The sequence below is a fragment of the Neodiprion pinetum genome, chromosome 1 (genome assembly GCF_021155775.2).
Source record: "Neodiprion pinetum isolate iyNeoPine1 chromosome 1, iyNeoPine1.2, whole genome shotgun sequence".
Taxonomy (NCBI): Eukaryota; Metazoa; Arthropoda; class Insecta; order Hymenoptera; family Diprionidae; genus Neodiprion; species Neodiprion pinetum.
This window is the reverse complement of record NC_060232.1, coordinates 15,300,047-15,315,079: the sequence shown is the minus strand read 5'-3', so window position 1 is coordinate 15,315,079 and position 15,033 is coordinate 15,300,047. Positions and strand designations below refer to the sequence as shown.

General features: G+C 45.8%; 1 protein-coding gene across 1 annotated transcript; it reads left to right on the top strand.

Moving 5' to 3' along the window:
* The first annotated feature begins 1,106 nt into the window (after positions 1-1,106).
* On the top strand, positions 1,107-3,357 carry LOC138190912 (uncharacterized). The gene is made up of 2 exons (XM_069135702.1): positions 1,107-2,328; positions 2,624-3,357. The coding sequence occupies exons 1-2, from the start codon at positions 1,107-1,109 to the stop codon at positions 3,355-3,357; spliced, it is 1,956 nt and encodes a 651-aa protein (XP_068991803.1).
* The last annotated feature ends 11,676 nt before the right edge of the window (positions 3,358-15,033 follow it).

The window sequence follows — 15,033 nt, the reverse complement described above, 5'->3', positions numbered from 1 at the left end:
GAATGAAACAAAATATTTCATTGCACATGTAAAGACTAATCAAACATTTGTATTACCACATCTGTAAGGAATTGTATAGAATTAAGTATCAAATCTCTGCATCGGTTTACAAACTCAATATTATTTTGCTAATTATTGTCATTGACGAACTGTCATTGAATTGAAATGGAAAGTGAAGCGTGGCGATCGCATTTACGAAAAAATACTGTCTTTGTCGCCCGCGAAATGGAAAAATCACAGGTAAAAGGTAGATGAATCATAACCTGACGATTATTCCTTCATGCTTCTACTTCTGTCATAACATCGGCCATACTTCCTCCGTCCTTTAACATAACTCAGCATGTCGTGCTTCGCACATACTTCTGTCATCTGGATAAGAATAGTACGATTTTCGTATCGAAGTAGAGACCAATGCAAGGGTTTCGTTCTAAACAAATGCGAGTCATTTCGTTCTTACGCATTACGTATCAATTTGTCGGACAATTAACGAAATTCCAAAATGCAACGGCATATTTTCCTCGAAAATGTAGTGTATTGTAGTACGTATGAGAGCGGCACGCGGAGCGAACAAGCTGTCATGTATAATACACACACAGCTAAGTTGGTATGATGAGTGATGGAGTATGTGTGTGCGTATGTGTGTGTCGGAGCACGCCGTGCTCCGATATAGAAGAGACTCACTCTTGTGCTAGTCGCGCTACCGCACGCCACGGTTTAGGCAAACCGATCGAGTATCCTTTGCACATACTACGCATTTGTAATACTTCTATTAATATAATAAACCATTATCTCTTTATCATTTAACCTAAGTGTTTCACTCATTAATCGTATTAGTTGAATACATCACAATTGGCGACGAGGATGTCTGATGTTGGAAAACGCGCGTGCAAGTGATAAGTGAGAGCACGTGTTAGAGAAAACAGGTTGTACAAAAGAACAAACGGTGCGCAATACAGAGTCAAAGGTGAAAAAAAAAAACCGAATGCATGTGCAGGCTTACGAGGCACGCATATAACGAAAACTTTGAGGTTAAGAATAAAGTTTTCATCACGTTTAAGTGTGAATGCAGTGAACAAGATAATACTTATAAGTGACTTAACCTTTAAATGAGTGATAACAAGGATACAGAAGAGAAAAAGAAAGTTGGATGGGTATATAATTTAAACGCGGAACAATTAAAAAACGAGTTAAAGACACGTGGCATCCCATACAACGACACCGAATTGTTCGAGAATCTCCGAAAAAAGGTGGTAGCTATCGTCAAAGAAGAAATTTCGGCGGCAAGCGCGAAACAGCCTACAATCACGAACGCGGAAATAGAATCGAATAAGACCACGAATCAAAACAATCAACAAGACGATACATCGGGTGACGACGCGTCTTTCTTTTCGGTGTCCGACTCTGATACAGACAGCAACATGTCGAATAACCAGGCAAGGTTAGAGTTTTGTTTGGATACAAGTGACTGGGAAATATTCGTAGAACGCTTAGATATTCGAATTAGTACGAAGAAAGTAAAAGAAGAAGACAAGGCGGGAGAGTTACTCTCGCGTCTCGACGACGACGCATATAAACTAATAAAAAGCTTATGCGCGCCGGAAAAAGCAGCAAATAAAAGCTACGCGGATTTAGTTGAAATGATGACAAATCATCTTACGCCGAAGCCTTCCGAGTTGATGGAAAGATGCACCTTTAACCAAGCCAAGCAGAACATCAACGAATCAGTAGCCGAATTCGCGGCAAGGCTAAAGAAATTAGCGCTAAATTGCGAATTTAGCGACCTGCAAACCTCACTGCGAGATCAGTTCGTCGTTGGAATGCGCGATGATACAACGCGAGTTGAACTGTTTAAAACGAGTAAACTCACGTTTGACGCTGCATTAAAAGAAGCAATCGCAAGAGAAGCAGCGGTGAAAAACGCGTCAAGTGTAGCAAACACGCTCGAAAAGAGAAACACACAACGAGATATGTTTGCATTGAAGCAAGAAAGCAAGACGGCGAACCCATATAACAGCAGAAGGCCACCAAGCAAGCCGCATTTTGGAGCAGACAAAAGAGACGATACCCAAAATCATAACAGGCCGGACATCAAGTGTTGGTGCTGTGGCGGTCGCAATCACGTGCGCGCCAAATGCCACCATAAACATGAATGCTGCGGCTACTGCAAAGGGAAGGGGCATTTAGAGAAGGTATGCCTCAAGAAGCACGGAACAACGAGGGGCGGCGTAAACAAGCTGGTAGGGGACGACGGTGAACTACAGGAGGAGGAGGAGGAAGAGGAGCCGTCGCACACCAACGAGTTCTTCTGCCTCAAGACCGACGACAAAAGTATGTATGCGAGTGTGAGTATGGGCAATGAAAGCGCGCGCGCCGAGCCGATGTACGTAATTACATGTTACAATCAACGGTAAAGAAATAAATATGGAAATTGACACGGGCACGTACGCGACCGTGATTTCAGAAACCGAAAAAGAAAAATATTTTCGTGACGAGGTATTAACGGAAACAAATGTCAAATTGCATACATACGACAATAAAGTCTTACACGCGTCGGGCCTAATAAAAAACTTAAAAGCTGAATTCAATGGGAAGAAATGCACATTATATTGTTATGTGCTGCCAGGCAATGGTCCAATTTTGATTGGCAGGCAATGGCTTGCAGCGTTTGGATGCTGGCCATTAGCAATACAAAAGGAAAATACAAATACCACAGCTATTAAACTAATAAATGTACTAAAAAGCATATTCGCTAAATACGGGTTACCACTACATATGGTAACAGACGGGGGACCGCAATTCCGAGCAGATATATTCTTAGATTTTCTACGGGGCAATGGAGTTAACCATAGTTTTGCACCGCCGTATCACCCAGCGACGAACGGCGCGGCAGAAAATTTCGTTGGCACTTTTAAAAATAAAGTCACGAAAATCATCAAAGGGGGAGAGACGCCAGAATCGGCTGTAAACTTATTCTTATTCGATTATAGAAACATAGCACATTGTACTACAGGGAAAAGCCCTGCACAACTCATGTATAACAGAGACTTGCGCACTCGTTTTGACCTTCTGAGAACCAGTGTAGCAGCGCACGTAGAGAAAAAACAGCGAGCGCAAATAATGACGAAACCGGGTACAAGACAAAATGATGTGATTGTGGGAGACACCGTATTGTTTGATAACCATCGCGTTCGAGGTGAGAAAAGAGTAACTGGAGAAGTAATAAAAAAAGTATCTCCGTCTACATATGTTATTAGAGACTCTGATCATGCGTTAGCTAAGAGACACATCGACCAAATTGTTAAACAAAAGAAAAGTAATGTACCAATGCGTCGGTCTCCACGTCTAAACAAATCTTAAAAAAGGCGGAAAGTGTAGTGTATCGTAGTACGTATGAGAGCGGCACGCGGAGCGAACAAGCTGTCATGTATAATACACACACAGCTAAGTTGGTATGATGAGTGATGGAGTATGTGTGTGCGTATGTGTGTGTCGGAGCACGCCGTGCTCCGATATAGAAGAGACTCACTCTTGTGCTAGTCGCGCTACCGCACGCCACGGTTTAGGCAAACCGATCGAGTATCCTTTGTACATACTACGCATTTGTAATACTTCTATTAATATAATAAACCATTATCTCTTTATCATTTAACCTAAGTGTTTCACTCATTAATCGTATTAGTTGAATACATCACAGAAAATAATTTCGAACCGTAGTTTACTGTCCCCGGTTTCATCATTGCGTGAAAATAACGCTGGGTCGTGGCAATATTGCGCTCATTGTTACTACTAGAATCACAGAAAAGTCGGCCACCCACGTGCTTTGTTGCCGCGGAAATATTCGACGTACGAAAGTAAATACACGGTGTCGGAATTAACCAATTTTCGCGCATCGTTCTCCAGAATATAAATAAACTGACCTAGAATTTTGCGATGAACAAGCAATACACTGTCAAAATTCGGGTGGATTCTGTTCGTTTCTTCAAATCATTTTTCTGTAAAATAAGAGTGATAAGCCTTTGTCAATAAGGCTGCACTTTGACAGAATCGGGTTGATTCGATGATCATTTTCGAAAGAATTGCAATTTTTGCGCTACATCATCTCGTCGTCGCCGCGTCGGCAAACGGTAATAGCGGGATCTTGATCGGCCGGATCGGCCACGCGTGAGCGTTTGCTAACCTCCGCGCTACAACGGTTGTCACTGGCAACCGATGATAACAAAATGCTTGTTAACCTCCCGTTATGCTGTTTTCGTGTTGATTATCATTGATAATTTTGAATGCGGACGTTTTTGTCACGCTTCTCTCAATACAGATATTTTGAAACTACTAATCTTGCTGCTCGCCTAGCTGCAAACAGAGAAAGTCAGTCCAACGAAACTCATCGCGCAGAATCGTCAATGACATATCGTATACCGCTACCTGGACTCGGGTGAAGTTGGCGCTGGTCGATTTTGCCAGATATTTCAATTCCACCTGTTCCGCCAGTTAGTACCGAATTTTCGACAAAAAGTTCGAATTTTGAGATTTATTTCTGGGTGATTGGTTTGACGAATCCCGGAAAATTTTTGATATCCGCACTCAGGATTTTGCGTATTTTCAGAAAAAAAAATTAAACCCTATTTTTAGTCCCGAAATCGAAAATTTTTTTTTCGCGCGCAAAAACGGTTGTTTTTAAAAAAAATTCGACTTCGCTATCGGAGAGATCGTCGCAAATCCTTTGAAAATCATGCAAAAAATTTCTCAAATTATCACACGGCTAGATTTTGGAGGGTGGTGGCCACCTTATCGTGGTCACCCTGTATATTGCAAGTATTTTCGTGGCTTCACAAAATAGAAAAGGAACCTCTCTTACGTAAAAGACGATATAACAGGTACTAGAGAATGCGGTACGATAGCGAAAACCAGATCTGCAGGTAGAGGTAATGACACTAAATATTGCGATAGCACGTCGTTATTATTCAAGAGCTGAACGTAGAGTGACGAGATGAGCGATGATCCTGATTTCCATCGAGCTGCTGTCACGTGATTCTTCCTCAAATTTGCGGTATTCTAATTGGACCAGCAGGTCGCGTAGGTCTGGTCTACGGGTCGGCGGGGATAATCCCTCGCCGCTTGTTTTTCTTTTCCCTCGACGACAGGTATCGAGGTATCGGGACGTCGGAAGGTGGTCAGAGATGTTTTTCTTCAGCTGTGCGGTATCGTTGGTGAGAGGGGAGGTCGTACTGCTCATGTGTTGCGATATTGAGGTGTGCGGCAATATTACGTCACCGGTCCTTTGGACTTGCGACCGACTGTAACTCACTCCTTGCTTCACTGGTACTCCCCGTTGTAGCTATTTCGTCGGCGCTGCATCCCGGCCCTCGCTCATTGAAGCCCTCATGCCCGAACGATCTGGTGGTGATGGCCCTCAACCCGGATCCCCACACTATATCCACCAGATCCACGTGGTCAGCATATCATAGCCTATTCCACGCCGCAGTCCTTTGATAGGACGGTTTGTGAAGAGAAAACCGTCCTCTATTTAATAGACAACGACTTAGTAGGTGTCATGGTCGGTTCAGCTCCAGGCTGATAAGTATCGTCGACGGGAGGCCTTTTTTTGTGTTTTTGACGCACAGCCCTGTACGCCGCCTGACGATGCATCCGAGCGGTAGAAGCATTCGTTCGTGGTTCGGCTCCTGGCCGATAAGTCTTAAATAGTTGGAGGTACTGCTTGTGCATCACGCACGACCCTGTTAGACAACTAGATAGGCATCCATCGGGAGTGGTTTCAGCGGTATTCGTTCGTCTGTAGTCGGTGGTGGTCGATGTTGAGCTGGTACGTGACTCCTGTCAGGCCTGGTATCTTGACGCGGAGATCTCGTAGATGGTTCTCGCAGAGCGTTACAGAATTAGAAAATAGCATAAAATTAGCTTAGTAAAGAGAATTCAACTCAAAGATCATCAGTCGTTCATTTTTGGAGTATCGGCCTCAGACGTGCTTCCGTTATTTTTAGTGGTATTTGTACCTAGGGAAATGCGATAATTAAATAAAGTGACGGGGTACGAAATACCACGTCACAACTCCCCCCTCCTTGCGGAGGACCGACGAGGTCCTTTGCCATTTGGAAACCATTATGTTGACTACTTATTTTTGCATGTGACTAGATGACCGTTAGAGATGTTAGAGATAGTTGCGATAGATGGGATGTGATTGAAGTTCCATGCGATACCTGACTTGTTTGCGAGACTTTGGAGTGCGACTTACTGAATCTTGGCGAAAGTATGATTTTGAAGGTTCTACTATTGACCTGATCGGTTGTGAGTGACGGTGTCACGAGCGCCGCATATTTACCCAAAACTGTAATATATTACCGATCATATCGATTATTTTATATACTATTATTTCTAGAGACAAGGAAGCATAGTTTTAGTTAGTCTATACAAAATATTTTATTATAATCATTTCGTGGAGTAGCCAAGCGCAACGGCGTAGTTGGACAGCCAGCAACGTCAGCGTCTTCGCGCCCGCCAGATCCCGGGTGTAATCAACACCGGGATGAGGCGAGCGCGAAATCACGCGCTTCGAGGATGACTGTCGCGAGGTGAGCCTTGTCTGGAACTGTGTATTTAGCGAAAACATCGAATTGTAAATTCAGCGGAAACTCGTTCGCCGCCCGACGTTCCAAGGGGTGTCGGACGAGCGAGCGAAGTCAGTCCCGTTAGACAGGATCAAACCAACGTCAACGGAAACAGGCTCCTTCAGAGCTGTCGAGTATAGAGTTATAAGTCTTGGGTCTCCGACGATTAGAGAGAGCATTCCTTTAAATCTACACGCGGTCGTCCAAGCATCTCGCGTCGCGGCATCAGTCTGTGAAGTTAGAATTAAGCGCAATACTAAAAGCCACGAACTTAATCAAGCAGTGTAGCACGTAAGTGAGTGAGTGAAGGTGTAAGCTTCGGCAACTTCGAGGCCGAAGCAGTAAGCCGCGAGAGAGAGTGCGAAAGAGCGAGAACGTGAGTAGCATAAGAACGTAGTGTAAGCTTCCTTGTCTATAACCTTGCTGCTTTTAGTTGTTTCATTAAACATTTCTACTTGCTTCCTTCAAAATATTGGTACAATATAATTGAAATCCTCCAAACCATTTCCCACGGAACGCCCTGTAGAGGACGTTCACCTCCTGATCCACCAAAAATATTAAATATAAACCTCGGTAAGAACAAAGAGGGTGAAGTCGTCGCGTGCGAGACCGCTCCGCACGTGACAACGGAAGGGAAGTGATTACCCAAATTTTTGCGAAAAGATAGAAAGGTAGTGGATTCGTTTGTTTGGTTGAAGGGTGTTGTTGCAGAGGAGTTCAGACAATTTATGCGATTTAGAGCGATATTGAAATATTGGCCTTATGTAAGGTGTTATTCTGGATAAAGCGACAAAAAAAAATTTGTAACCTTTATTTTTAAGATAATTGCGACGAAAAGGAGTTTTGACCTCAAGTTGTTGCTGCGTTAAGTGACTAGACATCGCGACGATGACGCGGTAGAAGTTAGGCGTTTATCTTACCGAGAGCGGGTTTCTTTAGTTTTTAATTCCTTCAATTTTGAAGAAGTCATGATGTTAAGGTCGAGTGGGGTTTCAATTGTTGGGCGTTATTTTGTAACCGATTTGCGAGAGTGGGGGTTAATTGATTCTGTATCGGTGAATACGACAGAATCCAGGAGTGGCTCGTGGGCACACAGTGAGTGATTGGGTACATGTGATAAGGTGGGTCACTGTTACTATAGTAACGAGAAAATAATTGTGTAGCGATAATAAGATTATTTATTCATAAAAGAAAAAAAAATTTCTTTGCTAGCCTAGTGGCATAAGAAAAAAAGAAAAAGAACAATTTTGCGGTATTAAAAATATGCGATAATAAAAAAATTGCGATAATAAGAAAAATGTCTGCGGTATCAAGAAAAAGCGGTAACATTGGCGAGAGGCTGCGATATGAATTGAAAGAGAGTAAAAAAAGGAATATTAACTATAATAAAAAAATGTTTACGGTAAAAAAAAATGTAACCTTAGCGAGAGGTTTTTGCGATATTAAAAAATGTTTGCGGTAAAGAAAAATCTGTAACCTTAGCGATAGGTTTTTGCGATATTAGGTTATCATTAGCGGTATCAAAACAGTCGAAAGTTGCGGTGGGCGGTGCCGCTGCCGCGCCGGGTCCAGTAGATGTCTGGCTCCCCCGGTGGCGGTGGAGATGTGCCCCGTTGTTCGCCGAGCGTCTTGGGTGGCGGGTGACATTCCGGGCGCTCCGGGTATAAGTACCCGTATACCCCGCACTTATAGCAGGCACGGTCTTCGGGCACCCTGTCTTCGCAAGCCGATACCCGGTGGCCGTATTGCTGGCAGATCCAGCATGACCCGTACGGGGATCTGCCGCCGACCACCGGTCGCGGATACCTCGGCCTCACCGGCGAGATGACGGTTGGTGCTGGCCGGGGGGTGCTGTTCGCCGCCCGGGGTGCGGTCCTCTCCCGGGAGCTGCGGCGCTCGGGTGGGGTGAAGGCCCGTTTCACCCCCATCACGGTTGGCGGTTGGTCTGCGATGGTGACCCTCTTGGTCTCGCGGGTCTGCGTGCCTGACGAGCGCGTCTCGCACCGGGTGGCCGGACCCTCCGCTTGTGTCGCGACCTCGCCCCGCCCGAGACCATTCCCGGCCTGCGTACTCCGAGTGCTGTCGTCCGGGTGCGGGTGGATGATGGCTGATTGCCGCAGGGCCCTGTACCGTTCCGCCCGGTCTTCCTGGACCTCCAGGGCGGCTGTTGTTAGGTCCAGCCAAAAGAGGTGGCGAGCCAGCCTGGCCCAGCCCCTGGGTTCCCCAGCGTTCGCCTCGGGGAACTGAGGCTCCTGGTCGAATTCCCCCTCCGTCTCGCTTGAGTCGCTCATGCTCGGCACAGTTGCGGTATCGGGGTTGTTGCGGTAAAATTTTTTTTTGTTTTTTTTTTTTGCGTAAAGTTTGCGGTATCTGCGAAAGTCAAGTCTAATTGTTACGATATGACTTTAAATGCCCAATATGAGTTTTCCCAATCACCTGGTTACTAACTACGTCACTGAGTTCAACGACTACAGGGGAGATGGTTCTGGTAATGCGATATGGTCCATGGAATTTCTTAGCCAGTTTGGCGCTGTAATTTTGAGCAGCCGAAGAAAGCGTATGTTGGCGTTTCAATACTAGCTTTCCCACGGAGTACGGTTGGGTCCGGTGACGGCGATTGTAATAACTGGCTTGTCGTTCAATCGCGTCAGCCAGGTTTTCGGCGACCCATTCCCGCAACAGTTGGAGGCGTTCCATACGCTCCTTCCAGAGCTCGGGACTCTGTCTTTCCACTTGTACGTCGCCGTTGGCTATTAGCCGAAGGGAGTTTATTGGAGCTGGTGTCCGACCGAGATTTAAGAACGCTGAACTCGTTTGGGCGGAAGTATGATGTGCGGTATTGTAAGCGAAACGAAAGTCGGGGAGGTGTAGGTCCCAATCACGGTGTTCTTGTTCGAGGAAAGCGATAATCATGGTTTTTAGCACGCGGTTGACTCGTTCTACGGGATTTGCTTGAGGGTGATACGGTGGTGTCGTCGCGTGGGTTACGCGGTAGGTATCGGCAAGTTCTTTTATTGATTTGTTTACGAATTCGGTACCATTATCAGTCAGTAGTACTTGGGGGGCTCCCCAGCGTGATATGATTAAATCGCTGAAGGCGTCACTAATATTACGACCGGTAGCCTTGCGCAAAGTGCAAATCTCGATCCATTTCGTAAACAGGTCCTGAAAGATAAGGAGATAGGCGTAGCCCGAACGACTGGGAGGGAATGGACCCATTATGTCGGCGGCGACTACTGTCCAGGGTTGTTCGATGACCCTACGTCCCATTAAACCTGCTGGGGCCCGTTGGTCAACCTTGCTTCGCTGACAGGCGTCACAACGCTTAAGGTGTTGGACCACGTCGTGATACATGTTAGGCCAATAGTATGCGAGAGCTAATCTGCGATAAGACTTGTCGACACCTAGGTGACCGGTTTGGGGGTCACTATCTGCTTCTTGTAAGGCGCGAGAATGAAGATTTGCGGGTAGGACTAGTTTCCAAGCATCTAGATCTTGAACTAGGGTACCGATTATTGGATCTTCGCGATAAAAATACAGCTTGTCCCCATCTATTTTCCAACGCGGAAATTTCTTAGGTTGCGATATTACTTCGGCTATACGACGATCGTACCAGGGGTCATCCGACGGTATTATAACGGCGGCTACTTTGGGGATGCGGGATAGTGCGTCAGGAACTACGTTTAGCGCACCTTTACGGTGGATGATTTCGAAATCATAACTAAGTAGCTCGAGAGCCCAACGGGCCAATCTTCCCGTGGGGTTTTTGAAATTATGGAGCCACCTTAGACTACTATGATCGGTAATGACGGTAAAATGTTAGCCCTCAATGTAAGCGCGATATTTCTGTATGGCCCATAACACGGCGAGACATTCCAGTTCGGTCACTGAATATTTTCTTTCAGCGTCCGATAGGGTTCGACTGGCATACGCGATAACACGCTCCGCGCCATCTTGCGTCTGGGTTAATACTGCCCCGATTCCGACATTACTAGCATCCGTGTGTAAGACAAAAGGTACTTCAAAATTCGGGTGGGCTAAGGTTGGTGCGGTAGTTAAATGGGTTCGAATTTCATGGAATGCGGTATTTTGTTCCTGATCCCAAATCCAGTCCTGAGATTTCTTTAAGAGCCTAGTTAACGGTTCGGTAATTGAAGCAAACTTGGGAATAAAGCGACGATACCAAGATGCCATTCCGAGAAAGCGTCGGACTAATTTGACGTTAGTCGGTACTGGATAATTAACTACAGGCGAGACTTTATCCGGGTCTATTTGTAAGCCGTGTTCATTTACGAGGAAGCCGAGGTACTTGACCTCCGAGCGACAAAACTTACTCTTTTCAGGGTTGACGGTTAATCCTGCGGAATGAATGACGTGGAGGACATGTTTGAGCCGTGAAGGTGCTCGTCAAAAGTTTTAGTAGCTATTATTATATCATCCAGGTACGCAAACGCATGTGGATCCATATCCGGCCCTATTAATTTATCTAATAGCCTCTGAAACGTGGCCGGCGCTTCGGTTAGGCCAAAAGGCATCCTAGTGAAATGAAACAATCCTTTCCCGGGGACTATGAATGCGGTAATTTCACGGCTGTCTTCGGTAAGCGGAATTTGATAATACGCCTGGCTAAGGTCGATGGTCGAGATATAGCGAGCTGAACGAAGCTTGTCTAGGATACTGTCCATTCTAGGCAGAGGGTACGCGTCTTTCTTAGATACCTGATTGACTTTGGGGAAATCTATGCAGAAGCGATAAGAACCATTTGGCTTTTTTACCATTACTATGGGGCTAGCCCATGCGCTATGAGATGGTTCGATGATGCCGGCTGCTAGCATTTTGCCTACCTCTTCGTCTATAGCCTCCTGTATTTTAGGCGATACGTGGTAAGATCTCTGGCGGATCGCGAGAGCGTTCCCCACGTCAATTCGATGGGAAGTGAGCTTGGTTACTCTAATGTGTTCAGGCATAGGCGGTATTTCGGACTTCATAAAGGCTGCTAATTTGAGATTTTGCTGTTCCGATAAGGTGACTAAACCATTGCACAACGGGTTGGAAGCTACGCGTGGATCATTATCGAATGTGTAAATACGTTTAGGGTCATCCTGGAAACGCCAGGTCAATGCGGCAAAATTCACTACGATCCCAAATATCCGAATGAAGTCTAACCCAATGATACAAGAGAAGCTAAGACTGGGCACTAGACGAGCGGGAATATTATGGTACACCCCTCGTAGCATGACCGGTAAGTCCACTTCACCGGTAATCTGTGCCTCCTGTCCGGCGGCCATTTTGACCGGACCTAAGCGGGACGGTAACATTGGAAGTTTTAAGGCGGTAACTAGCGATACAGCCTCTGGGCCAAGAAAGGTGCGAGAAGAACCACAATCAAATAGTGCTGCGACTGGATGCGATAAAATTTCGAAGTTGAGAAACAATAGCGGAATTCTAGCGGGCGCTTGGATCGGATTACAAAAATCTAACGATTCGGGTGACGGAGGGGTTTCCGCGGTTCCCCGTTCGTGCGGCTCCATCACTGGTTTCCCGCACACCGATTCGGGCACGTCACCTTAGTATATCCGACTTTGCCACATCGGAAACAGTATAGACCGGTCGCGGGTTCGGGACAATTCGCATATCGGTGACCGGGTTTTCTACACCTGTAACAGATTAGCGTACTTCAGAAAAGGGTTGCCAGCGACCTCAGGAAAGTTCTTCGTGATGTTCGCGGTATCCGTCTGAGCCGTAGTAGCGGTAGGAATGGTTGGCGCACTGGTGTCGTGTCGACTATTGAATCGCGGTGCTTTACTACGGGGTTGCGCACTTCGACCGTTGGGTCTATTACCCGGTGTGCCACGATTAGGTGTCGATTGAGCATATTGGGTCGCGTTGGCTAATTTCGCCTCGGGTTCCTGGCCTTCCTCGAAAAGGTTGAGTGCTGCGAAATTATTGCGAGAAGGCCTTGGGTTTCTTTGCCCGCGGTAAGCTAATTCGCGTAGTACCGATCGTTCCGGTGTTGGCGGTGCTTGGTAATTATTTGCAACCCGGAAGCTAATTTCTATCCGACTCGCAAGGTCTTCTAACTCATCAAGGTCCTGCAATTCGTCTCGTCGAATTAAAATTTGTAATCGCGGTAGTAAGTTGCGGTATGCGTAATCTAATTGTTCCTCTTCCGCCCACGCGGGTCTCAATCTATCGAAATACGCCCTCATATATGTTGAATAATCGGAGACTGACTCGAATTCACCCTGGGTTCGTCTACGAATCTTCTTCCTCAATGCGAACTGTAACTCGGGATTGACAAACCTACGACGCCACGCGGCTTTAAACTCTGCGAAAGAATGCCACGTTTCGCGTTTTTTGCGGAACCAATAAATTGCGACACCTGACAAAAAGAAGGGGATGCTATTCAAAATATCCTCGTCGCGAATGTTGATGAGCGATCGACCCTCGTCTATACGTGCGAGAAATGCTTCGGCGTCCTCGTTACGCGCTCCCGAAAACTTGAGGTTCCATTTCCTCATAACTTCATATGCTGCTAACGCTGTCGGTCTAGACGGTGATGCTAAGTGGCTATTCACGCTCGGTCGCGGGAAGTTATACTGGCTGTCTTCGAAACCCTGGTTGCGGAAGGCAGGTCTCCGCAGCGGCGGTGCGTCGCGGTAGTCATAAGGTGGAGAATTCCCTGTGCGGTAGTCAAATGGTTGCGGATTCGCCGGGTGATACTCCCGTGATCTCAAAGGCGGTTGCTGAACGAGCGCCGGTTTAGCCGGTGCGTTATTGCCGGGAAGGAATTCTGGCGGTATATTTCGCGGGCTTATTCGGCTAGGTTGCGGTTCCGGTGGCTGTTTCCGAATCGCGCCGGTTGCTGACGTATCGGGGTTACTGTTCGACGGTCGCGTCACGTGACGAATTTCGTCGTCGGTATAAGACGCGGGGTTGATTGGTTGCGTCTGTGTAGGTAACGTCATGTTATCGCTGTCGTCTGTCGGTGTAGTCATATTAACGTCGTCGAGAGTAGGGGGGTCGTCCATGCCTAGGCCGTGTTGTTTACAGTAATTCGTCAGCCGTTGACGACGGACTGGCAATATACCTGTTATTGACAACGAGCGTCCTTCTAATTCAATGTTTAACTCGGCGTCGATCAAGGAGTCTACCCACGCCTTGGCGGACGTGTGTATTGACATAAGAAGTGTTTACTAGCGATAGGTGACCCGAAGAAAAAGAAATTGCGATATTGACGGATTATTGAATCGGTTAAACTAGCGTGACCCTATAAAGCCGGAAACTGCGATATAAACAACGGTAGATTATATTACCCTACCCAAGCCAAAGGTTTCACAATAAATTTTGTCGCGCAAGAAGGTTAATATGGTAACCTTGCTGAAGAAATCAAAACACAGCGATCTAGCGAATCGATAACAAGTTTGATTACAACAAGGGATCACCCCTGCCATACACTAGACTGAACAGTTTATAAGGTCGGAATGCTTAGGTCGTATCGTATTATCCCTGAGTTTTTCTATTGTTATTATTCGAGAGGTACGTCGGTTAATCTGTGCGGTATCAAAGTGTTTTTATGTTCGCGATAGTTATGGCAGTTATGTTGTGCGATATTTAAATATTTTTCGGATTTGCGTTATTGATGGCGGTTAAGCCGTGCGATATTTAAATAGTTTTCAGATTTGCGTTATTGATGGCGGTTAATCCGTGCGATATTTAAGTAGTTTTCAGATTTGCGTTATTGATGGCGGTTAAGCCGTGCGATATTTAAGTAGTTTTCAGATTTGCGTTATTGATGGCGGTTAAGCCGTGCGATATTTAAACAGTTTCGAATTTTCGATATTTTTAATTCAGCGATATCTATGCTGTATTCGGTCGCAATATGGAACTCTAATATTCAAAATTTGGTTTATATCCAATCTCGGTTGCGGTAATCAATTAATTTAAATATGCTGCTCAATTGTCTGAGTTCCTCGCAATTTTATCAATTTTTGGGGTTTCTGGGGTTCGTGTTCGGTCTCTTACTTTCATCTGATGCTTTGACAGTATGCGATAAGATTTGCTTTCACCACTGAATAAGATACTCCCTCTTTATTGGCGTGGCCCCACGTTGGGCGCCTTTTTGTAACCAATTTTGGGTGTTGAGGGTAAAACGATAGAAATGAGATAATTGGTTACCCTACGGCGCAGTCGCTAACCTGAATAATTAGACATAGAGAGATACGATAAAGGAAAGATATGATTGTTGGGCGCCAGACGCACATGCGTCAAAGCGAATAGATAATTAGAGAAAAAGATAAAGGTATAGGTAAAGGTAATAGGTAAAGGTAAGGTCAGGTTCTACGACGGTTTTGCACTCGCTTTCCTTTCCAATAATAACGCTTTTCTCCGTCTCTCATTTTGTATTTATTCT

What these genes read in the sequence shown, in the direction of transcription:
- LOC138190912 (XM_069135702.1), top strand. Translation starts at nt 1,107, where the DNA reads ATGAGTGATAACAAGGATACAGAAGAGAAAAAGAAAGTTGGATGGGTA. An exon ending in CCTCAAGACCGACGACAAAA is followed by an intron (nt 2,329 to 2,623) that starts GTATGTATGCGA and finishes ATGTGCTGCCAG; the next exon opens with GCAATGGTCCAATTTTGATT.